The sequence below is a fragment of the Oncorhynchus nerka genome, linkage group LG18 (genome assembly GCF_034236695.1).
Source record: "Oncorhynchus nerka isolate Pitt River linkage group LG18, Oner_Uvic_2.0, whole genome shotgun sequence".
Lineage (NCBI taxonomy): Eukaryota > Metazoa > Chordata > Actinopteri > Salmoniformes > Salmonidae > Oncorhynchus > Oncorhynchus nerka.
Genome location: NC_088413.1, coordinates 647,045 through 671,941, shown reverse-complemented (window position 1 = coordinate 671,941; position 24,897 = coordinate 647,045). Strand labels below are relative to the sequence as shown.

Genomic DNA, 24,897 nt, shown 5'->3' with positions numbered 1-24,897 from the left:
CCCTACACCCTACACCCCTACACCCTAACCTCCTACACCCTAACCATGGGGCTGGTCCCTTGAATAACATGGTGTTCATGTGTCCCTAACCCCTAAACCCTGCACCCTAACCCTGCACCCTAACCCTGCACCCCTGCACCCTACGCCTACGCCTAACCTTACGCCTAACCCCTACGCCTAACCCCTACGCTAACCCCTACGCCCTAACCCCTACGCCCTAACCCCTACACCCTAACCATGTAAATGGTCTCTGTTTCCCATTGAATAACATGGTGTTGATGTGTCCTCAGCCCAGGAAGTGATGGAGGCCTCTTTTCTCCCTGTTGTTATTGACAACACCAACATATACCATCCCCTAACCCCTACGCCCTAACCCCTACGCCCTAACCCCCTACGCCCTAACCCCTTTACGCCCTAACCCCTACACCCTAACCCCTACACTTACACCTACCCCTAACTCCTACACCCTACACCCTAACCCCTAACCCCTACACCCTAACCCCTACACCCTAACCCCTACACCCTAACCCCTACACCCTGACCCTACACCCTGACCCCTACACTTAACCTCCACCCCTAACCCCTACACCCTAACCCCTACACCCCTAACCCCTACACCCTAACCCCTACACCCTAACCCCTGCCACACTGAACCCCTACACCCTAACCCCTACACCCTAACCCTACACCCTAACCTCTACACCCTAACCTCTACACCCCTAACCCCTACACCCTAACCCCTATCCCCTAACCCTAACCCCTACACCCTAACCCCTACCCCTACCCCTAACCCCTACACCCTAACCCCTACACCCTAACCCCTACACCCTAACCCCTACACCCTAACACCCCTACACCCTAACCCCTACACCCTAACCCCTACACCCTAACCCCTACGCCCTAACCCTACACCCTAACCATGTAAATGGTCTCTGTTTCCCATTGAATAACATGGTGTTGATGTGTCCTCAGCCCAGGAAGTGATGGAGGCCTCTTTTTCTCTCCTGTTGTTATTGACAACACCAACATATACTATCCCCTAACCCCTACACCCTACACCCTGACCCCTACACCCTGACCCCTACACCCTGACCCCTACACCCTAACCCCTACACCCCACACCCTAACCCCTACCCCTAACCCTTACACCCTAACCCCTACACCCTGACCCCTACACCCTGACCCCTACACCCTAACCCCTACACCCCCACACCCTACACCCTAACCCCTACACCCTGACCCCTACACCCTGACCCTACACCCTGACCCCTAACCCTACACCCTAACCCCCCTACACCCTAACCCCTACACCCTGACCCCTACACCCTGACCCCTACACCCTGACCCCTAACCCCTACACCCTAACCCCTACACCCTAACCCTACACCCTAACCATGTAAATGGTCTCTGTTTCCCATTGAATAACATGGTGTTGATGTGTCCTCAGCCCAGGAAGTGATGGAGGCCTTTCTCCCTGTTGTTATTGACAACACCAACATATACTATCCCCTAACCCCTACACCCTAACCCCTACGCCCTAACCCCCTACGCCCCTAACCCCTACACCCTAACCCCTACGCCCTAACCCCTACGCCCTAACCCCTACACCCTAACAACTACACCCCTGCACCCTAACCCCTGCACCCTAACCCCTACACCCTAACCCCTACACCCTAACCATGTAAATGGTCTCTGTTTCCCATTGAATAACATGGTGTTGATGTGTCCTCAGCCCAGGAAGTGATGGAGGCTCCTCCTGTTGTTATTGACAACACCAACATATACTACCCTAACCCCTACACCCTAACCCCTACACCCTAACCCCTACACCCTGACCCCTACACCCTAACCCCTACACCCTAACCCCTACGCCCTAACCCCTACACCCTAACCCCTACACCCCTGCACCCTAACCCCTGCACCCTAACCCCTGCACCCTAACCCCTGCACCCTAACCCCTGCACCCTAACCCTACACCCTAACCTCTACACCCTAACCCCTACACCTAACCCTACACCCTAACCATGTAAATGGTCTCTGTTTCCATTGAATAACATGGTGTTGATGTGTCCCTAACCCTAACCCCTACACCCTAACCCCTGCACCCTAACCCCTGCACCCTAACCCCTGCACCCTAACCCTGCACCCTGACCCCTGCACCCTAACCCCTACACCCTAACCCCTACACCCTAACCCCTACACCCTAACCCCTACACCCTACACCCTAACCCCACCCTACACCCTAACCTCTACACCCTAACCCCTACACCCTAACCCCTACACCCTAACCCCTACGCCCTAACCCCTACACCCTAACCATGTAAATGGTCTCTGTTTCCCATTGAATAACATGGTGTTGATGTGTCCTCAGCCCAGGAAGTGATGGAGGCCTCTTTCTCCTGTTGTTATTGACAACACCAACATATACTATCCCCTAACCCCTACACCCTAACCCCTACGCCCTAACCCCTACACCCTAACCCCCTACACCCCCACACCCTAACCCCTACCCCCTAACCCCTATCCCCTAACCCCTACACCCTAACCCCTACACCCTAACCCTCTACACCCTAACCCCTACACCCTAACCTCTGCACCCTAACCCCTGCATCCTAACCCTGCACCCTAACCCCTGCACCCTACACCCTAACCCTGCACCCTAACCCCTGCACCCTAACCCTGCACCCTACACCCTAACCTCTAACCCTAACCTCTACGCCTAACCCCTACGCCCTACCCCTACGCCCTAACCCCTACGCCCTAACCCTACGCCCCTAACCCCTACGCCCCCAACCCCTACGCCCTAACCCCTACACCCTAACCATGTAAATGGTCTCTGTTTCCCATTGAATAACATGGTGTTGATGTGTCCTCAGCCCAGGAAGTGATGGAGGCCTCTTTTTCTCTCCTGTTGTTATTGACAACACCAACATATACTATCCCCAACCCCTACACCCTAACCCCTACACCCTAACCCTACGCCCTAACCCCTACGCCCTACCCCTACGCCTAACCCCTACGCCCTAACCCTATCCCTAACACCCTAACCCCTACGCCCTAACCCCTACGCCTTAACCCCTTTACGCCCTAACCCCTACGCCCTAACCCCTACACCCTAACCCCTACACCCCTAACCCTACCCCCTAACTTTATCCCCTACACCCTATCCCCTACACCCTAACCCCTACACCCTAACCCCTATCCCCTAACCCCTACACCCTAACCCCTACACTGTAACCCCTTGACCCCTACACCCTGACCCCTGACCCTAACCCCTACACCCTAACCCCTCACCCCTCACCCTAACCCCTACACCCTAATGGACCCATTTAACCTTTACACCCTAACCCCTGTTAACCTTACACCCTAACCCTACACCCTAACCTCTACACCCTAACCCCTACACCCTAACCCCTTATCCCCTACACCCTAACCCCTACACCCTAACCCTATCCCCTACACCCTCCCCTACACCCTAACCTCTACACCCTAACCCCTACACCCTAACCCCTACACCCCTAACCCCTACACCCCTAACCCCTACACCCTAACCCCTAACCCCTAACCCCCCCTACACCCTAACCCCTACACCCTAACCCCTACACCCTAACCCCTACACCCTAACCATGTAAATGGTCTCTGTTTCCCATTGAATAACATGGTGTTGATGTGTCCTCAGCCCAGGAAGTGATGGAGGCCTCTTTCTCTCCTGTTGTTATTGACAACACCAACATATACTATCCCCTAACCCCTACACCCTAACCCCTACACCCTGACCCCTACACCCTGACCCCTACACCCTAACCCCTACACCCCCCCACACCCTAACCCCTAACCCCTACACCCTAACCCCTACACCCTGACCCCTACACCCTGACCCCTACACCCTAACCCCTACACCCCCACACCCTAACCCCTACACCCTAACCCCTACACCCTGACCCCCTACACCCTGACCCCTACACCCTGACCCTAACCCCTACACCCTAACCCCTACACCCTAACCCCTACATCCTAACCCCTACACCCTAACCCCTACACCCTAACCCCTGCACCCTGACCCTACACCCTGACCCCTAACCCCTACACCCCTAACCCTACACCCTAACCATGTAAATGGTCTCTGTTTCCCCCATTGAATAACATGGTGTTGATGTGTCCTCAGCCCAGGAAGTGATGGAGGCCTCTTTCTCTCCTGTTGTTATTGACAACACCAACATATACTATCCTCTAACCCCTACACCCTCACCCCTACACCCTAACCCCTACACCCCTAACCCCTACACCCTGACCCCTACACCCTAACCCCTACACCCTAACCCCTACGCCCTAACCCCTACGCCCTAACCCCTACACCCTAACCCCTACACCCTAACCCTGCACCCTAACCCCTGCACCCTAACCCCTACACCCTAACCCCTACACCCTAACCCCTACACCCTAACCATGTAAATGGTCTCTGTTTCCCATTGAATAACATGGTGTTGATGTGTCCTCAGCCCAGGAAGTGATGGAGGCCTTTTCTCTCCTGTTGTTGGACAACACCAACATATACTATCCCCTAACCCCTACACCCTAACCCCTACACCCTAACCCCTACACCCTGACCCCTACACCCTGACCCCTACACCCTAACCCCTACACCCTAACCCCTACACCCTACCCCTACACCCCTGCACCCTAACCCCTGCACCCTAACCCCTGCACCCTAACCCCTGCACCCTAACCCCTGCACCCTACACCCTAACCCCCTACACCCTAACCCCTACACCCTAACCATGTAAATGGTCTCTGTTTCCCCATTGAATAACATGGTGTTGATGTGTCCTCAGCCCAGGAAGTGATGGAGGCCTCTTTCTCTCCTGTTATTGACAACACCAACATATACTATCCCCTAACCCCTACACCCTAACCCCTACACCCTAACCCCTACGCCCTAACCCCTACGCCCTATTCTACTTCCTAACCCCTAACCCTATCCCCTACACCCAACCCCTACACCCTAACCCCTACGCCCTAACCCCTACGCCCCTAACCCCCTACGCCCTAACCCCTACACCCTAACCCCTACACCCTATCCCCTACACCCTAACCCCTACACCCTAACCATGTAAATGGTCTCTGTTTCCCATTGAATAACATGGTGTTGATGTGTCCTCAGCCCAGGAAGTGATGGAGGCCTTTTCTCTCCTGTTGTTATTGACAACACCAACATATACTATCCCCTAACCCCTACACCCTAACCCCTACACCCTAACCCCTACACCCTAACCCCTACGCCCTAACCCCTACACCCTAACCCCTATCCCCTACACCCTAACCCCTACACCCTAACCTCTATCCCCACACCCTAACCCCTACACCCTAACCCTACACCCTAACCCCTACACCCCTAACCCCCACACCCCTAACCCCTACACACTAACCCCTACACCCTAACCCCACACCCTAACCATGTAAATGGTCTCTGTTTCCTCATTGAATAACATGGTGTTGATGTGTCCTCAGCCCAGGAAGTGATGGAGGCCTTTTCTCTCCTGTTGTTATTGACAACACCAACATATACCCTGACCCCTACACCCCTGACCCCTACACCCTAACCCCTACACCCTAACCCCTACACCCCTACACCCTGACTCCCTACACCCTGACCCTGCACCCTAACCCCTACACCCTAACCCCTACACCCCTACACCCTAACCCCTACGCCCCCTAACCCCTACGCCCTAACCCCTACACAACCCCTACACCCTAACCATGTAAATGGTCTCTGTTTCCCATTGAATAACATGGTGTTGATGTGTCCTCAGCCCAGGAAGTGATGGAGGCCTCTTTCTCTCCTGTTGTTATTGACAACACCAACATGCAGAGCTGGGAGATGAAACCCTACGTAACTATGGTCTGTCTCTCTCTTCTTTCTTTAATGTGAAAATACACACACACACACACCTAGACACACACACACACATCTACACCCACATCTACACACACACACACACATCTACACACACATCTACACACACATCTACACCCACATCTACACACACACCTAGACACACACACACATCTACACCCACATCTACACACACACACATCTACACACACATCTACACACACATCTACACCCACATCTACACACACATCTACACCCACATCTACACACACATCTACACCCACATCTACACACACATCTACACACACACATCTACACACACATCTACACACACACACATCTACACACACATCTACACACACACACATCTACACCCACATCTACACACACACACATCTACACACACACATCTACACACACACACACATCTACACACACACACACATCTACACCCACATCTACACACACATCTACACACACACACATCTACACACACATCTACACACACATCTACACACACACACATCTACACCCACATCTACACACACACCTAGACACACACACACATCTACACCCACATCTACACACACATCTACACACACACACATCTACACACACACATCTACACACACATCTACACACACACACATCTACACACACATCTACACACACACACATCTACACACACATCTACACACACACACACATCTACACCCACATCTACACACACACACATCTACACCCACATCTACACACACATCTACACACACACACACATCTACACCCACATCTACACACACACACACACATCTACACCCACATCTACACACACACACACATCTACACACACATCTACACACACATCTACACACACACACATCTACACACACATCTACACACACACACATCTACACCCACATCTACACACACATCTACACCCACATCTACACACACATCTACACACACATCTACACACACATCTACACACACACACACATCTACACCCACATCTACACACACTACATCTACACACACATCTACACACACATCTACACACACACACATCTACACACACACATCTACACACACATCTACACACACATCTACACACACACCTACACACACACATCTACACACACACACATCTACACCCACATCTACACACACACATCTACACACACACACATCTACACACACATCTACACCCACACCTACACACACACATCTACACACACACACATCTACACACACACCTACACACACACACATCTACACACACATCTACACCCACATCTACACACACACACATCTACACACACATCTACACACACACACATCTACACACACACCTACACACACACACTGCACACACACACATCTACACACACACCTACACAACACACACATCTACACACACATCTACACACACACCTACACACACACACATCTACACACACATCTACACCCACATCTACACCCACACCTACACACACACATCTACACACACACACATCTACACACACACCTACACACACACACATCTACACACACATCTACACCCACATCTACACACACACACATCTACACACACATCTACACACACACACATCTACACACACATCTACACACACACACATCTACACACACATCTACACCCACATCTACACACACACCTACACACACACACATCTACACACACATCTACACCCACATCTACACACACATCTACACCCACATCTACACACACATCTACACACACATCTACACACACACATCTACACACACACACATCTACACACACACACATCTACACACACACACATCTACACACACATCTACACACACACACATCTACACACACATCTACACACACACATCTACACACACATCTACACACACACCTACACACACATCTACACACACATCTACACACACATCTGCACACACACACATCTACACACACACACATCTACACACACATCTACACCCACACCTGCACACACACATCTACACACACACACATCTACACACTGCGCCCGCGTCTGCACGTCTGCACACACACATCTACACACACATCTACACCCACATCTACACACACATCTACACACACACATCTGCACACACACACATCTACACCCACATCTACACACACACATCTACACACACACATCTACACACACATCTACACACACATCTCTGCACATCTGCACACACATCTACACACACACTGCACACACACATCTACACACACACACATCTACACCCACATCTACACACACACATCTACACACACACACATCTACACACACACACATCTACACACACATCTACACACACACACATCTACACACACATCTACACACACACACATCTACACACACATCTACACACACACACATCTACACCCACATCTACACACACACACATCTACACACACATCTGCACCCCACATCTGGTACACTGTGGAACAACAAAAGGTTTGGAATTGGACCCACATCTACACACACATCTAACACACATCTACAAACACATCTGCGGAGGTACATCTACACAACATCTACAAACACCTGGAGAGGTACACACACATCTACACACACATCTACACACAACACCTGGAGACACACCTAACACTGTCTAATGGTATGATGTGCTGTGTGTTCCTAGAGGCTCTGAGGCACAACTACAAGGTTTTGTTCCGGGAGCCTGGTACCTGGTGGAAGAACAAACCTGAGGTACCAATAAAGTTATTACGAGAGGTACCAATAAAGTTATTACGAAACACCTGGAGAGGTACCAATAAAGTTATTACGAAACACCTGAGAGGTACCAATAAAGTTATTACGAAACACCTGGAGAGGTACCAATAAAGTTATTACGAAACACCTGGAGAGGTACCAATAAAAACACCTTATTACGAATCACCTGGAGAGGTACCAATAAAGTTATTACCAATGAACACTCTGAGAGGTACACCACCTGGAGAGGTACCAATAAAGTTATTACGAAACACCTGGAGAGGTACCAATAAAGTTATTACGAAACACCTGGAGAGGTACCAATAAAGTTATTACGAAACACCTGGAGAGGTACCAATAAAGTTATTTGTTTATTTGGATCCCCATTAGCTTCAGTTCTCACTGTTTCTGAACAGGTGCATGCTGGTCATCATATCTTTGACCTGTCAGTTTCTGAACAGGTGCATGCTGGGCATTATAACTTTGACCTGTAACATGTTTCAGTTCATCATCAATTCAGAGGACTCTGAAAGTTCTCACAGTTAGTTTCTGAACAGATGCATGCTGGTCATCTGAATTCACTTCCTCATACACATCCCGAACAACATATATTACCATATACTTTGAATTGATGTAAATGACCAATAAAGTTATTATGATAGGATAGACTTTGATTTAATGTAAACAAACCACTAATAAAGTTAAGTCGAAATTAAAAACTAAATGGATAACCTCTCCTCTTTCGCCCCTCCTCTCCCCTCTTTCTCTTTCTCCCCTCCCTCCCCCCCTCTCCCCCATCCTCTCTCTCCCTTCCTCTCTTCCTCTCCCCCCCTCTTCCCCCCTCTCTCTCCTCCTCTGTCTCTCTCTCTCTCTCTCTCTCTCTCTCTCTCTCTCTCTCTCTCCTTGCTTTATCTCTCTCTCTCATTATCTCTCTCTCTCTCTCTCATTCTGTCTCTCTCTCTCTTCTGTCTCTCTCTCTCTCTTCTCTCTCTCTCCTCCTCTCTCTCTCTCCTCTACCTCTCTCCTCTCTCTCTCTCTCTCTCTCTTCTCTCTCTCTCTCTCTCTCTCTCTCTCTCTCTACTCTCTCTGTCTCTCTCTACCTCTCTCTCTCTTTCTCTCTCTACCTCTGTCTCTGTCTCTCTTCTCTTCTCTCTCCTCTACCTCTCTTCTCTCTCTCTCTCTCTCTCTGTCTCTCTCTTCTCTCTGTCTCTGTCTCTCTCTCTCTCTTATCTTTTGTCTCTCTCTCTACCTCTCTGTCTCTCTCTTCTTCTCTCTCTCTCTCTCTACCTCTGTCTCTCTCTACTCTCTGTCTCTCTCTCCCTCTACTCTCTCTGTCTCTCTCTACCTCTCTCTCTTTCTCTCTCTCTACCTCTCTGTCTCTCTCTACTCTCTCTGTCTCTCTCTCTCCTCTCTCTCTGTCTGTCTCTCTCTCTCTCTCTCTCTCTCTCTCTCTGTCTCTCTCTTCTCTACCTCTCTCTCTCTCTCCTCTCTCTCTCTTCTCTCTCTCTACCTCTGTCTCTCTCTCTTTTTCTCTTCTCTCTAGACGTACTAGGCACAGTGTTAAAGCAGAGAAGATCCGTTGGATGATGGAAAATTATGATCGTCACGTGACCATTCACTCCATCATGGGAGCGCTCACCCCAAACTACCCCCATTACGACCCAACACGACCCCCCATCACGACGCCAAACTACCCCCCCAACAGGACCCAACACGACCCCCCATCACGACGCCAAACTACCTCCCCAACAGGACCCAACACGACCCCCCATCACGACGCCAAACTACCTCCCCAACAGGACCCAAGCCCAACCCATCAGGAGGCCAAACTACCCCCCAACAGGACCCAACACGACCCCCATCACGACGCCAAACTACTACCCCAACAGGACCCAAGCCCACCCCATCAGGAGGCCAAACTACCCCCCAACAGGACCCAAGCCCAACCCATCAGGAGGCCAAACTACCCCCCAACAGGACCCAAGCCCATCCCATCAGGAGGCCAAACTACCACCCCATCAGGAGGCCAAACTACCCCCCATCAGGAGGCCAAACTACCCCCCATCAGGAGGCCAAACTACCCCCCCATCAGAGGCCAACCTGCCCCCATCAGGAGGCCAAACTACCCCCCATCAGGAGGCCAAACTACCCCCCATCAGGAGGCCAAACTACCCCCCATCAGGAGGCCAAACTACCACCCCATCAGGAGGCCAAACTACCACCCCATCAGGAGGCCAAACTACCACCCCATCAGGAGGCCAAACTACCACCCCATCAGGAGGCCAAACTACCACCCCATCAGGAGGCTAGCCCGTCACAGTAAGTTTCCTCAACACACCCAGACTGCATCTCAAACTACCCCCCAACAGGAGACTAGGGATAGGGTCAGGGATAGGGTCAGGGATAGGGTCAGGGATAGGGTCAGGGATAGGATCAGGGATAGGGTCAGGGATAGGTTCAGAAATAGGGTCAGGGATAGGGTCAGGGATAGGATCAGGGCCCAGGGATAGGGTCAGGATAGGATCAGGGGCAGGGATAGGATCAGGGATAGGATCAGGGATAGGGTCAGATTTAGGATCAGGCACAGGGTCAGGGATAGGGTTATGATCAGGGATAGGGTTAGGGATAGGGTCAGGATAGGGTCAGATACAGGATCAGGGATAGGATCAGGATAGGATCAGGTTAGGATCAGGGTTAGGATTAGGGATAGGGTCAGGGATAGGGTCAGGGTTAGATTAGGGATAGGGTCAGGATAGGGTCAGGGTTAGATTAGGATAGGGTCAGGGATAGGATTAGGGATAGGGTCAGGGATAGGGTCAGATATAGGATCAGGGATAGGGTCAGGGATAGGGTCAGGGATAGGATCAGGGATAGGGATAGGATCAGGGATAGGATCAGGGATAGGATCAGGGATAGGGTCAGGGATAGGGTCAGGGATAGGATCAGGGATAGGGTCAGATACAGGGCCCAGGGTTAGGGTTAGGGCCCATGGTTAGGGCCAGGACTAAGGTTAGTTTCAGGCTGCATCACAATAGATCCCTTGATTTGAAGTCACAATGAAAAGGTGATCTCGTCTCTCTGTCTCTCTTTCTCCTGATAGGCCCAAGTCTCAGACAAGGCCCGCCGCGACCTGGTAGGAGAGCAGCGATTGGTCCAGGGCTCTGAGAGGTCCTGCCCCAGCTCTCCTCCTCGCTTCCCGACGTGTCGTCGGCCGGCCGCCCGGGAGAGCCATAACCCCGGATCACAGCTCTGCCCACGGGTCCACAGGTTCCGTCTCCCTCAGTGGAAAGGCCTCAGAAAATGTGGAATTCTGGACAATTCTAAAATTCTGGATGAGGAGGATATTCCTTGATTTAGGAGCGGTGGTCTCTGAACCGGAAGCCCGTGGCAACCGGACGACGAGGGAACAGGGGGAGGAAGAGGGAGAGACAGGAATTCCCACTGTCTGGTGGAGTCTGTGCTTTAGTGCAGATTTCCATGGTGACGACGAGAGGCCCGTGGCTTTCTCCGAGTCGATTGGTCAGAGGGTGAGGAAAGAGAGGAGGAGTAGAACTAGGAAGACGGACTTGATAGGCTGGAGCCTGCTGTCATAGTGAAGGACACTAGCCAATCAGTGAGCGAGGGGATGGAGAGAGAGAGGATGGAGGAGGGAAGTTGGTGGGAGAAATGGGTGATGGGGAGAGCAGGTGTGGGATGTGGGAGAGAGGGTGAGGGATGGGGGAGAGAGGGTGAGGGATGGGGGAGAGGGTGAGGGATGGGGGAGAGAGGGTGAGGCCTGAGTTGTTGGAGTTTGTTGAGACTGGCCTTCAGAGGAGGTACTGGAGCAAAGAAGAGGAGGAGGAAGGAATGGGAGGCGCCCTGGGAGGGAGAAAGAGGAGGTGGTGAGGGGGAGGAGGCAGATCCCAGAGGCAGCCAATCAGAAGGGCATCCTGGTCGCGAGCCTCATGTCACAGAGTTCCAGAAGCTTCTAGAGCTCTTACAGATGGGTGTTGACTCCTCCCCTGCCCCCTGCCCCTCCCCGTCCCCTCCCTTAGCTCAGACCGTTCACTTGAGAAGGAGGGAGAGAGGGGTGAGGCAGGAGAGAGGGGTGAGGCAGGAGGAGAGAGGGGTGAGGCAGGAGGAGAGAGGGGTGAGGCAGGAGGAGAGAGGGGTGAGGCAGGAGGAGAGAGGGGTGAGGCAGGAGGAGAGAGGGGTGAGGCAGGAGGAGAGAGGGGTGTGGGAGGAGGAGAGAGGGGTGAGGCAAGAGGGAGGAGAGGGGGAGGCGGATAAAGACCGAGTCCTGAGTCGGGAGGAATTACCTGACTGTGTGTTGGCTAACCTAACTCAACCCAGGTGGTTGGATCCAATACCGTGGAGCAGAGGGAGGAGAGACCATTCAGGCCGCCGAGAGGGGGGACTCAGGGTTTAGTTGAGAAAGACTTGTTGGAGGTAGGAGGAAGCCATCTTGGTAAGGTCAGTCAGTGTACTGATAGTGACAGCCATATTGGTGAGGGCAGTGTGGAAGCTGGTGAAGGGAGCCATGTTGGTGAGGTCAGTCAGTGCACTGACGCTAGTGAGACCAGGATGGAAGGTGAAGTCGGCCATCTTGGTGGGGGCAGTGAGGAGCGGAGGCAGAGTCGCAGGGCTGAGAAACAGTGCAAGCTGGCGCTCACCTTCACAAACAACACCCCTCCCTCCCCCAAACCACAGACAGACCCTGACCTCGACCCTAACTCTGACCTTGCCCCTAATCTTGACTCTGACCTCGACCCTAACTCTGACCTTGCCTCTAATCTCGACTCTGACCTCGACCCTAACTCTGACCTTGCCTCTAATCTCGACTCTGACCTCGACCCTAACTCTGACCTTGCCCCTAATCTCGACTCTGACCTCGACCCTAACTCTGACCTTGCCCCTAATCTTGACTCTGACCTCGACCCTAACTCTGACCTTGCCCCTAATCTCGACTCTGACCTCGACCCTAATCTCCACTCTGACCTCGACCCTAATCTCCACTCTGACCTCGACCCTAATCTCCACTCTGACCTCGACCCTAATCTCCACTCTGACCTCGACCCTAATCTCCACTCTGACCTCGACCCTAACCCTAACTCTGACCTCGACCCTAATCTCCACTCTGACCTCGACCCTAATCTCCCCTCTGACCTCGACCCTAATCTCCACTCTGACCTCCACTCAGCCTCGACCCTAATCTCCACTCTGACCTCGACCCTAATCTCCCCTCTGACCTCGACCCTAATCTCCACTCTGACCTCGACCCTAATCTCCACTCTGACCTCAACCTTAATCTCGACTCTGACTTTAGCCCTAACCTCGACTCTGACTTTAGCCCTAACCTTGACCCTAATCTCGACTCTGACCTTAACCCTAATCTCGACTCTGACCTTAACCCTAACCTCAACCCTGACCTCAAACCTAACTCGACCTGACCTTAACCCTAATCCTCAACCCTAATCTCGACTCTGACCTTAACCCTAACCTCAACCCCTGATCTCAACCCTAACCTCGATCTCAACCTAACCCCAGCCCTAACCTCAAACCTAACCTCCAACCTGACCTCTACCCTAATCTCAACCCTGACCTTAACCCCTAACTCCCCACCGCCCCTCCCCTCCTCCACATACGACACAGATCACTCCTCCCAGACCGACCCAGCAAGACTTCGCCTTCCTCTGGCGTCTCGACCACAATGCGTCCACGACAACCCAACCGAGGCCGCGGGATACCACTTTCCCCTAACAACACCCTCGCCATTCTCCACGGCAACCCTTCCCGTTTCTCCCAGAGGTATCATGGCGGCCTCGGCCGGCGTTGGGTTCACCCCTCCGGCCAGCGTGGTGGTGCCGTGCTGACGCACGAGAAAGGGAGCCAGGTGGAGGAGAGGGAGCTGGAGGAGGGCCGGACCAGACAGCAGAACCTCGTCATTCTCAGACGCCATTTTAAACTGGTCAACAGACACACTCTGGAGGACCTCTATGACACGTGTCAGCAGGTCGGGATGTTTGTTGTTTATTATTATTATTATTGTTGTTGTTTATTGTGTGTTGTTGTTATTATTATTATTGTTTGTTGTGTGTTGTTATTATTATTGTTGTTGTTGGTGTTGTTATTATTATTGTTGTTGTTGTTGGTGTTATTATTATTATTGTTGTGTGTTGTTGGTGTTGTTATTATTATTGTTGTGTGTTGTTGGTGTTGTTATTATTATTGTTGTGTGTTGTTGTTGGTGTTGTTGTTGTTATTATTATTGTTGTGTGTTGTTGGTGTTGTTATTATTATTGTTGTGTGTTGTTGTGTGTTGTTGGTGTTGTTATTATTATTGTTGTGTGTTGTTGTGTGTTGTTGGTGTTGTTATTATTATTGTTGTGTGTTGTTGGTGTTGTTATTATTATTGTTGTGTGTTGTTGTTGTTATTATTATTGTTGTGTGTTGTTGTTGTTGGTGTTGTTATTATTATTGTTGTGTGTTGTTGGTGTTGTTATTATTATTGTTGTGTGTTGTTGTTGTTGTTGGTGTTGTTATTATTATTGTTTGGTGTTGTTGTTGTTATTATTGTTGTGTGTTGTTGTGTGTTGTTGGTGTTGTTATTATTATTGTTGTGTGTTGTTGTTGTTGGTGTTGTTATTATTGTTGTGTGTTGTTGTTGTTGGTGTTATTATTATTATTGTTGTGTGTTGTTGTTGTTGTTGTTGGTGTTGTTATTATTATTGTTGTGTGTTGTTGTTGTTGTTGTTGGTGTTGTTATTATTGTTGGTGTTGTTGGTGTTGTTATTATTATTGTTGTGTGTTGTTGTTGTTGTTGTTATTATTATTGCTTATTGTGTGTTGTTGTATTGACTGAGGCTCTATCTGTGTAAAGGAAGTAAACCTTGTCTGAGCCAGAACAGCCTATTTCCTCTTGCCCTATTGGCTCCTGCCCTATTTCCTCTTGCCCTATTGGCTCTTGCCCTATTTCCTCCTGCCCTATTGGACACCCTGCCCTTTTTCCTCTGCCCTATTGGCTCCTGCCCTATTTCCTCTTGCCCCATTGGCTCCTGCCCTATTTCCTCTTGCCCTATTGGCTCTTGCCCTATTTCCTCTTGCCCTATTGGCTCTTTCCCTATTTCCTCCTGCCCTATTGGCTCCTGCCCTATTTCCTCTTGCCCTATTGGCTCCTGCCCTATTTCCTCTTGCCCTATTGGCTCCTGCCCTATTTCCTCTTGCCCTATTGGCTCCTGCCCTATTTCCTCTTGCCCTATTGGCTCCTGCCCTATTTCCTCTTGCCCTATTGGCTCCTGCCCTATTTCCTCTTGCCCTATTGGCTCTTGCCCTATTTCCTCCTGCCCTATTGAATCCTGCCCTATTTCCTCTTGCCCTATTGGCTCCTGCCCTATTTCCTCTTGCCCTATTGTCTCCTGCCCTATTTCCTCTTGCCCTATTGGCTCCTGCCCTATTTCCTCTTGCCCTATTGGCTCCTGCCCTATTTTCTCTTGCCCTATTGGCTCCTGCCCTATTTCCTCTTGCCCTATTGGCTCCTGCCCTATTTCCTGTTTCTGTAGTGAGACAGGACACTAGTCGATCTCCTGTTTCTGTAGTCCCCTATATAGCGAGGCAGTAGGGCCCCGTCCCCTATATAGCAAGGCAGTAGGGCCCCGTCCCCTATATAGCAAGGCGAGGCAGTAGGGCCCCGTCCCCTATATAGCAAGGCGAGGCAGTAGGGCCCCGTCCCCTATATAGCGAGGCAGTAGGGCCCCGTCCCCTATATGGGGAGGCAGTAGGGCCCCGTCCCCTATATGGGGAGGCAGTAGGGCCCCGTCCCCTATGGGGAGGCAGTAGGGCCCCAAAACCTATATGGGGAGGCAGTAGGGCCCCGTCCCCTATATGGGGAGGCAGTAGGGCCCCGTCCCCTATATGGGGAGGCAGTAGGGCCCCGTCCCCTATATGGGGAGGCAGTAGGGCCCCGTCCCCTATATGGGGAGGCAGTAGGGCCCCGTCCCCTATATGGCGAGGCAGTAGGGCCCCGTCCCCTATATGGGGAGGCAGTAGGGCCCCGTCCCCTATATGGGGAGGCCGTAGGGCCACGTCCCCTATATGGGGAGGCCGTAGGGCCACGTCCCCTATATGGGGAGGCAGTAGGGCCCTGTCCCCTATATGGGGAGGCAGTAGGGCCCCGTCCCCTATATGGGAGGCCGTGCGCAGGGCCCCGTCCCCTATGGGGGAGGCCGTAGGGCCCCCGTCCCCTATATGGGGAGGCCGTAGGGCCCCGTCCCCTATATGGGGAGGCCGTAGGGCCCCGTCCCCTATATGGGGAGGCCGTAGGGCCCCGTCCCCTATATGGGGAGGCCGTAGGGCCCCGTCCCCTATATGGGGAGGCCGTAGGGCCCCGTCCCCTATATGGGGGAGGCAGTAGGGCCCCGTCCCCTATATGGGGAGGCAGTAGGGCCCCGTCCCCTATATGGGGAGGCAGTAGTGCCCCGTCCCCTATATGGGGAGGCCGTAGGCCCCGTCCCCTATATGGGAGGCCGTAGGGCCCCGTCCCCTATATGGGGAGGCCGTAGGGCCCCGTCCCCTGTATGGGGAGGCCGAGGGCCCGGGCCCTATATGGGAGGCCGTAGGGGCCCCGTCCCCTATATGGGGAGGCCGTAGGGGAGGTGTAGCCCGTCCCCTATATGGGGAGGCCGTAGGGCCCCGTCCCCTATATGGGGAGGGGAGGCAGTAGGGCCCCGTCCCCTATATGGGGAGGCAGTTGGGCCCCGTCCCCTATATGGGGAGGCAGTAGGGCCCCGTCGCCTATATGGGGAGGCAGTAGGGCCCCGTCCCCTATATGGTGAGGCAGTAGGGCCCCGTCCCCTATATTGGGAGGCAGTAGGACCCCGTCCCCTATATGGGGAGGCAGTAGGGCCCCGTCCCCTATATGGGGAGGCAGTAGGGCCCCGTCCCCTATATGGGGAGGCAGTAGGGCCCCGTCCCCTATATGGGGAGGCAGTAGGGCCCCCGTCCCCTATATGGGGAGGCAGTAGGGCCCCGTCCCCTATATGGGGAGGCAGTAGGGCCCCGTCCCCTATATGGGGAGGCAGTAGGGCCCCGTCCCCTATTTGGGGAGGCCGTAGGGCCCCGTCCCCTATATGGGGAGGCCGTAGGGCCCCGTCCCCTATATGGGGAGGCAGTAGGGCCCCGTCCCCTATAAGGCGAGGCAGTAGAGCCCCGTCCCCTATATGGGGAGGCCGTAGGGCCCCGTCCCCTATATGGGGAGGCAGTAGGGCCCCGTCCCCTATATAGTGAGGCCGTAGGGCCCCGTCCCCTATATGGGGAGGCAGTAGGGCCCCGTCCCCTATATGGAGGCAGTAGGGCCCCGTCCCCTATATGGGGAGGCAGTAGGGCCCCGTCCCCTATATGGGGAGGCAGTAGGGCCCCGTCCCCTATATAGCGAGGCAGTAGGGCCCCGTCCCCTATATAGCAAGGCGATGCAGTAGGGCCCCGTCCCCTATATAGCAAGGCGATGCAGTAGGGCCCCGTCCCCTATATAGCAAGGCAGTAGGCCCCGTCCCCTATATAGCAAGGCAGTAGGGCCCCGTCCCCTATATAGCAAGGCAGTAGGCCCCGTCCCCTATATAGCAAGGCGAGGCAGTACGACCCCGTCCCCTATATGGGGAGGCAGTAGGGCCCCGTCCCCTATATAGCAAGGCGATGCAGTAGGGCCCCGTCCCCTATATAGCAAGGCGATGCAGTAGGGCCCCGTCCCCTATATAGCAAGGCAGTAGGCCCCGTCCCCTATATAGCAAGGCAGTAGGGCCCCGTCCCCTATATAGCAAGGCAGTAGGCCCCGTCCCCTATATAGCAAGGCGAGGCAGTACGACCCCGTCCCCTATATGGGGAGGCAGTAGGGCCCCGTCCCCTATATAGCAAGGCAGTAGGGCCCCGTCCCCTATATAGTGAGGCAGTAGGGCCCCGTCCCCTATATGGGGACTCAGTAGGGCCCCGTCCCCTATAAGGCGAGGCAGTAGGGCCCCGTCCCCTATATGGGGAGGCAGTAGGGCCCCGTCCCCTATATGGGGAGGCAGTAGGGCCCGTCCCCTATATGGGGATGCAGTAGGGCCCCGTCCCCTATATGGGGAGGCAGTAGGGCCCCGTCCCCTATATAGCGAGGCAGTAGGGCCTGGTCCCCTATATAGCGAGGCAGTAGGGCACCGTCCCCTATATAGCGAGGCAGTAGGGCCCCGTCCCCTATATAGCGAGGCAGTAGGGCCCCGTCCCCTATATAGCGAGGCAGTAGGGCCTCGTCCCCTATATGGGGAGGCAGTAGGGCCCCGTCCCCTATATAGAGAGGCCATCCTAAATGAATTTTAAATGTGCCATTGGTTCCTCTCTCCCTCAGGATCTGGAGTGGACCAGTAATCTGTTGCTAGACTCTGGAGAGAGACTGTTCCTAGAGGAAGAGGAGGATGAAGAAGAGGGTGATGGAGATCTGGACATGGCCGTAGGTGTGTCCCTGGAGGAGAGGACGGAGAGGCGGGTTACGCCCCCAGGAGAACAGGCTTCGGCCTCCAGCTTTTTTGATAGTGAGGCGATTGTTGTACTGGGAAGAAGGGAGGAGGAAGAGGAGACGTGGAGGACAGGAGGGGGCGTTGACGAAGGGGTAGGTGGGGTTAGTGGACTGTACCATCCGGTGTCTGGGGGCGGGGGCGGCTCAGAGGAACAAAACACCCCCTTGGGAGAGTCCACTCGTCTGGAGCACGGACCACCAGGAAGAGATGTGGCGGAGCAGGAAGTGGTTCGCGACTCGGAGAGCGGAGCTGACGCAGAGCAGTGGGAGAGGGAGGAGGAGGAGGGAGACGAGGTGACCCAGTCGCTCCTAGCCCAGCTGGAGGAGATGGAGAGGAGAGAGGAGGAGGAGGAGAGGAAAGGGAGGAAGGAGAAGGAGAAGAGGAGGGACAGACTCGTGGACATCCAGAGTGTTGAACTGAAGCTGCCTACAGAACTGGCTCTGCAGCTGGTTGAGCTGTTTGGCCCTGTTGGTGTCCTACCAGGTAACACACACACACACACACACACACCACTGACCCAGGTAACACACACACACCACTGACTCAGGTAACACACACACACACCACTGACCCAGCTAACACACACACACCACTGACCCAGCTAACACACACACACACACACCACTGACCCAGGTAACACACACACACACACCACTGACCCAGGTAACACACACACACACACCACTGACCCAGGTAACACACACACACCACTGACCCGGGTAACACACACACACACACACACACACACACACACACACACACACACACACACACACACCACTGACCCAGGTAACACACACACACACACCACTGACCCAGGTAACACACACACACACACCACTGACCCAGGTAACACACACACACCCCACTGACCCAGGTAACACACACACACACCACTGACCCAGGTAACACACACACACACACACCACTGACCCAGGTAACACACACACACACACCCACTGACCCAGGTAGCACACACACCACTGACCCAGGCAACACACACACACCACTGACCCAGGTAACACACACACACACCCCACTGACCCAGGCAACACACACACCCCAGACACACTCCCTCAGCTCTCCTGTGCTTGGTTGCCAGGTTTGTGTTCTCCTGATGACTACTCTGTGAGGATGGACCTCAACATGGCCAGACTGCTGCACCAGAAATGGAAGGACACTGTCCAGGTGTGTGTTACCTGGGTCAGGTGGGGTGTTACCTGGGTCAGGTGGGTGTGTTACCTGGGTCAGGTGGGGTGTGTTGTTATCTGGGTCAGGTGGGGTGTGTTACCTGGGTCAGGTGGGGTGTGTGTGTGTTACCTGGGTCAGGTGGGGTGTGTTACCTGGGTCAGGTGGGGTGTGTGTGTGTTACCTGGGTCAGGTGGGGTGTGTTACCTGGGTCAGGTGGGGTGTGTTACCTGGGTCAGGTGGGGTGTGTGTGTGTTATCTGGGTCAGGTGTGGTGTGTTACCTGGGTCAGGTGGGGTGTGTGTGTGTTACCTGGGTCAGGTGGGGTGTGCGTGTGTTACCTGGGTCAGGTGGGGTGTGTGTGTGTTATCTGGGTCAGGTGGGGTGTGTTACCTGGGTCAGGTGGGGTGTGTTACCTGGGTCGGTGGGGTGTGTGTTACCTGGGTCAGGTGGGATGTGTGTGTTACCTGGGTCAGGTGGGGTGTGTGTGTTACCTGGGTCAGGTGGGGTGTGTTACCTGGGTCGGTGGGGTGTGTTACCTGGGTCAGGTGGGGTGTGTGTGTTACCTGGGTCAGGTGGGGTGTGTGTGTTACCTGGGTCAGGTGGGGTGTGTTACCTGGGTCGGTGGGGTGTGTGTTACCTGGGTCAGGTGGGGTGTGTTACCTGGGTCAGGTGGGTTGTGTGTGTTACTTGGGTCAGGTGGGGTGTGTGTGTTACCTGGGTCGGTGGGGTGTGTTACCTGGGTCAGGTGGGGTGTGTGTGTTACCTGGGTCGGTGGGGTGTGTTACCTGGGTCAGGTGGGTTGTGTGTGTTACCTGGGTCGGTGAGGTGTGTTACCTGGGTCAGGTGGGGTGTGTTACCTGGGTCAGGTGGGGTGTGTTACCTGGGTCAGGTGGGGTGTGTGTTACCTGGGTCGGTGGGGTGTGTTACCTGGGTCAGGTGGGATGTGTTACCTGGGTCAGGTGGGGTGTGTTACCTGGGTCAGGTGGGGTGTGTGTGTTACCTGGGTCAGTAGTGTGTGTGTGTGTGTTACCTGGGTCAGTAGTGTGTGTGTGTTACCTCGGTCAGGTGGGATGTGTGTGTTACCTGGGTCGGTGGGGTGTGTGTGTTACCTGGGTCAGGTGGGGTGTGTGTGTTACCTGGGTCGGTGGGGTGTGTTACCTGGGTCAGGTGGGGTGTGTGTGTTACCTGGGTCGGTGGGGTGTGTTACCTGGGTCAGGTGGGGTGTGTTACCTGGGTCAGGTGGGGTGTGTGTGTTACCTGGGTCGGTGGGGTGTGTTACCTGGGTCAGGTGGGGTGTGTGTGTTACCTGGGTCGGTGGGGTGTGTTACCTGGGTCAGGTGGGGTGTGTTACCTGGGTCAGGTGGGGTGTGTGTGTTACCTGGGTCGGTGGGGTGTGTTACCTGGGTCAGGTGGGGTGTGTTACCTGGGTCAGGTGGGGTATGTGTTACCTATGGTCAGGTGGGGTATGTGTTACCTATGGTCAGGTGGGGTATGTGTTACCTATGGTCAGGTGGGGTATGTGTTACCTGGGTCAGGTGGGGTGTGTTACCTGGGTCAGGTGGGGTGTGTTACCTATGGTCAGGTGGGGTGTGTGTGTTACCTGGGTCAGTGGTGTGTGTGTGTGTGTTACCTGGGTCAGGTGGGGTGTGTTACCTGGGTCAGGTGGGGGGGGTGTGTTACCTGGGTCGGTGGGGTGTGTTACCTGGGTGAGGGTGTGTTACCTGGGTCAGGTGGGGTGTGTGTTACCTGGGTCAGGTGGGGTGTGTGTGTTACCTGGGTCAGGTGGTGTGTGTTACCTGGGTCAGGTGGGGTGTGTTACCTATGGTCAGGTGGGGTATGTGTGTTACCTGGGTCAGTGGTGTGTTTGTGTGTGTGTGTTACCTGGGTCAGGTGGGGTGTGTTTACCTGGGTCAGGTGGGGGGTGTGTTACCGGGTCAGGTGGGTGTGTGTGTTACCTGGGTCAGGTGGGGTGTGTTACCTGGGTCAGGTGGGGTGTGTGTGTTACCTGGGTCAGGTGGGGTGTGTGTGTTACCTGGGTCAGGTGGGGTGTGTGTGTTACCTGGGTCAGGTGGGGTGTGTGTGTGTTACCTGGGTCAGTAGTGTGTGTGTGTTTTTTAAGTCTGGGTTGTCTTTCTAGGAGAAGCAGAGACAAGCAGCACTCTCCTACCATCTACTACAAGAGTGAGTACACACACACACACACACACACACACACACCACACACTACTGACCCAGACCCAGGTAACACACACACACACTACTGACCCAGGTAACACACACACAAAACACACACACCACTGACCCAGGGTAACACACACACACACTACTGACCCAGGTAAATACACACACACACACACACACACTACTGGACCCAGGTAACACACACACACACACACACACTGACCCAGGTAACACACACACACACACACACACCACTGACCCAGGTAACACACACACACACACACCACTGACCCAGGTAACACACACGCACACACACCACTGACCCAGGTAACACACACACACACCACTGACCCAGGTAAATACACACACACACACCACACCAAATGTTAATAATAATACTGAACCCAGGTAACCACTGACCTAGTAACACACACACCACTGACCCAGGTAACACACACACACACCACTGACCCAGGTAACACACACACCACTGACCCAGGTAACACACACACACACACACCCACTGACCCAGGTAACACACACACACACACCACTGACCCAGGCAACACACACCACTGACCCAGGTAAATATTACACACACACACACACAGGTAACACACACCACTGACCCAGGTAACACACACACACACACACACCACTGACCCAGGTAACACACACACACACACCACTGACCCAGGTAACACCCAGGTACACACACACACACCACTGACCCAGGTAACACACACACACACAACACACACTGGACCCAGGTAATACACACACACACACACACACCACTGACCCAGGTAACACACACACACACACACCACTGACCTAGGTAACACACACACACACACACACCACTGACCCAGGTAACACACACACACCACTGACCCAGGTAATACACACACACACACACCACTGACCCAGGTAACACACACACACACACCACTGACCCAGGTAACACACACACACACACACCACTGACCCAGGTAACACACACACACACACACCACTGACCCAGGTAACACACACACACACACCACTGACCCAGGTAACACACACACACACCACTGACCCAGGTAACACACACACACCACTGACCCAGGTAACACACACACACACACACACACCCTGACCCAGGTAACACACACACACACCACTGACCCAGGTAACACACACACACACACCACTGACCCAGGTAACACACACACACACACACACCACTGACCCAGGTAACACACACACACACACACCACTGACCCAGGTAACACACACACACACACACACCACTGACCCAGGTAACACACACACACACACACCACTGACCTAGGTAATACACCACACACACACACCACTGACCCAGGTAACACACACACACACCACCACTGACCCAGGCAACACACACACACACACACCACTGACCCAGGTAACACACACACACACACACACACACACACTGACCCAGGTAACACACACACACACACCACTGACCCAGGTAACACACACACACACACACCACTGACCCAGGTAACACACACACACACCACTGACCCAGGTAACACACACACACACACACACACACACCACTGACCCAGGTAACACACACACACACCACTGACCCAGGTAACACACACACACACACACCACTGACCCAGGTAACACACACACACACACACCACTGACCCAGGTAACACACACACACACCACTGACCCAGGTAACACACACACACACACCACACCACTGACCCAGGTAACACACACACACACCACTGACCCAGGTAACACACACACACACACACACCACTGACCCAGGTAACACACACACCACTGACCCAGGTAACACACACACACACACACACCCAGGTAACGCACACACACCACCACTGACCCAGGTAACACACACACACACCACTGACCCAGGTAACACACACACACACACACCACTGACCCAGGTAACACACACACACACACACCACTGACCCAGGTAACACACACACACACCACTGACCCAGGTAACACACACACACACACACCACTGACCCAGGTAACACACACACACCACTGACCCAGGTAACACACACACACTTTACAAGGCGCCACGGTCATCAAATCATTGTTGTTAATTTGTTGAATAGTTTTGTGTCTTACTGTGATATAATATAGATTTGCTGATACATCATCCGTGTAGAATTGATATATGTTATATGTTCGCAAGTTACAGTTTGTTTTAAAGTCCTAAGATCCTAAAAACTACAAAACTACGGGTAAACTAGAACTACATTCCCCATGTTTTCCTGTTCTATCCTGCTCTACTTCCTGGTTTTACCAGGCTCTGTCCACTGGGGCGAATCACAGACGGCCAAAACCGGGCT

General features: G+C 53.5%; 1 protein-coding gene across 1 annotated transcript in view; it reads left to right on the top strand.

The window, feature by feature from the left end:
• The window catches only part of LOC135561954 (NEDD4-binding protein 2-like), a 39,124-nt gene extending 16,598 nt beyond the window's left edge, over window positions 1-22,526 (top strand). The window contains exons 5-11 of the mRNA XM_065004485.1: window positions 10,172-11,012; window positions 11,729-11,895; window positions 13,125-13,806; window positions 14,414-14,620; window positions 18,983-19,634; window positions 20,254-20,339; window positions 22,479-22,526. Of these exons, the coding sequence (XP_064860557.1) occupies window positions 10,172-11,012; window positions 11,729-11,895; window positions 13,125-13,806; window positions 14,414-14,620; window positions 18,983-19,634; window positions 20,254-20,339; window positions 22,479-22,526 (2,683 nt within the window). The remainder of the gene's footprint in view (window positions 1-10,171; window positions 11,013-11,728; window positions 11,896-13,124; window positions 13,807-14,413; window positions 14,621-18,982; window positions 19,635-20,253; window positions 20,340-22,478) is intronic.
• The last annotated feature ends 2,371 nt before the right edge of the window (window positions 22,527-24,897 follow it).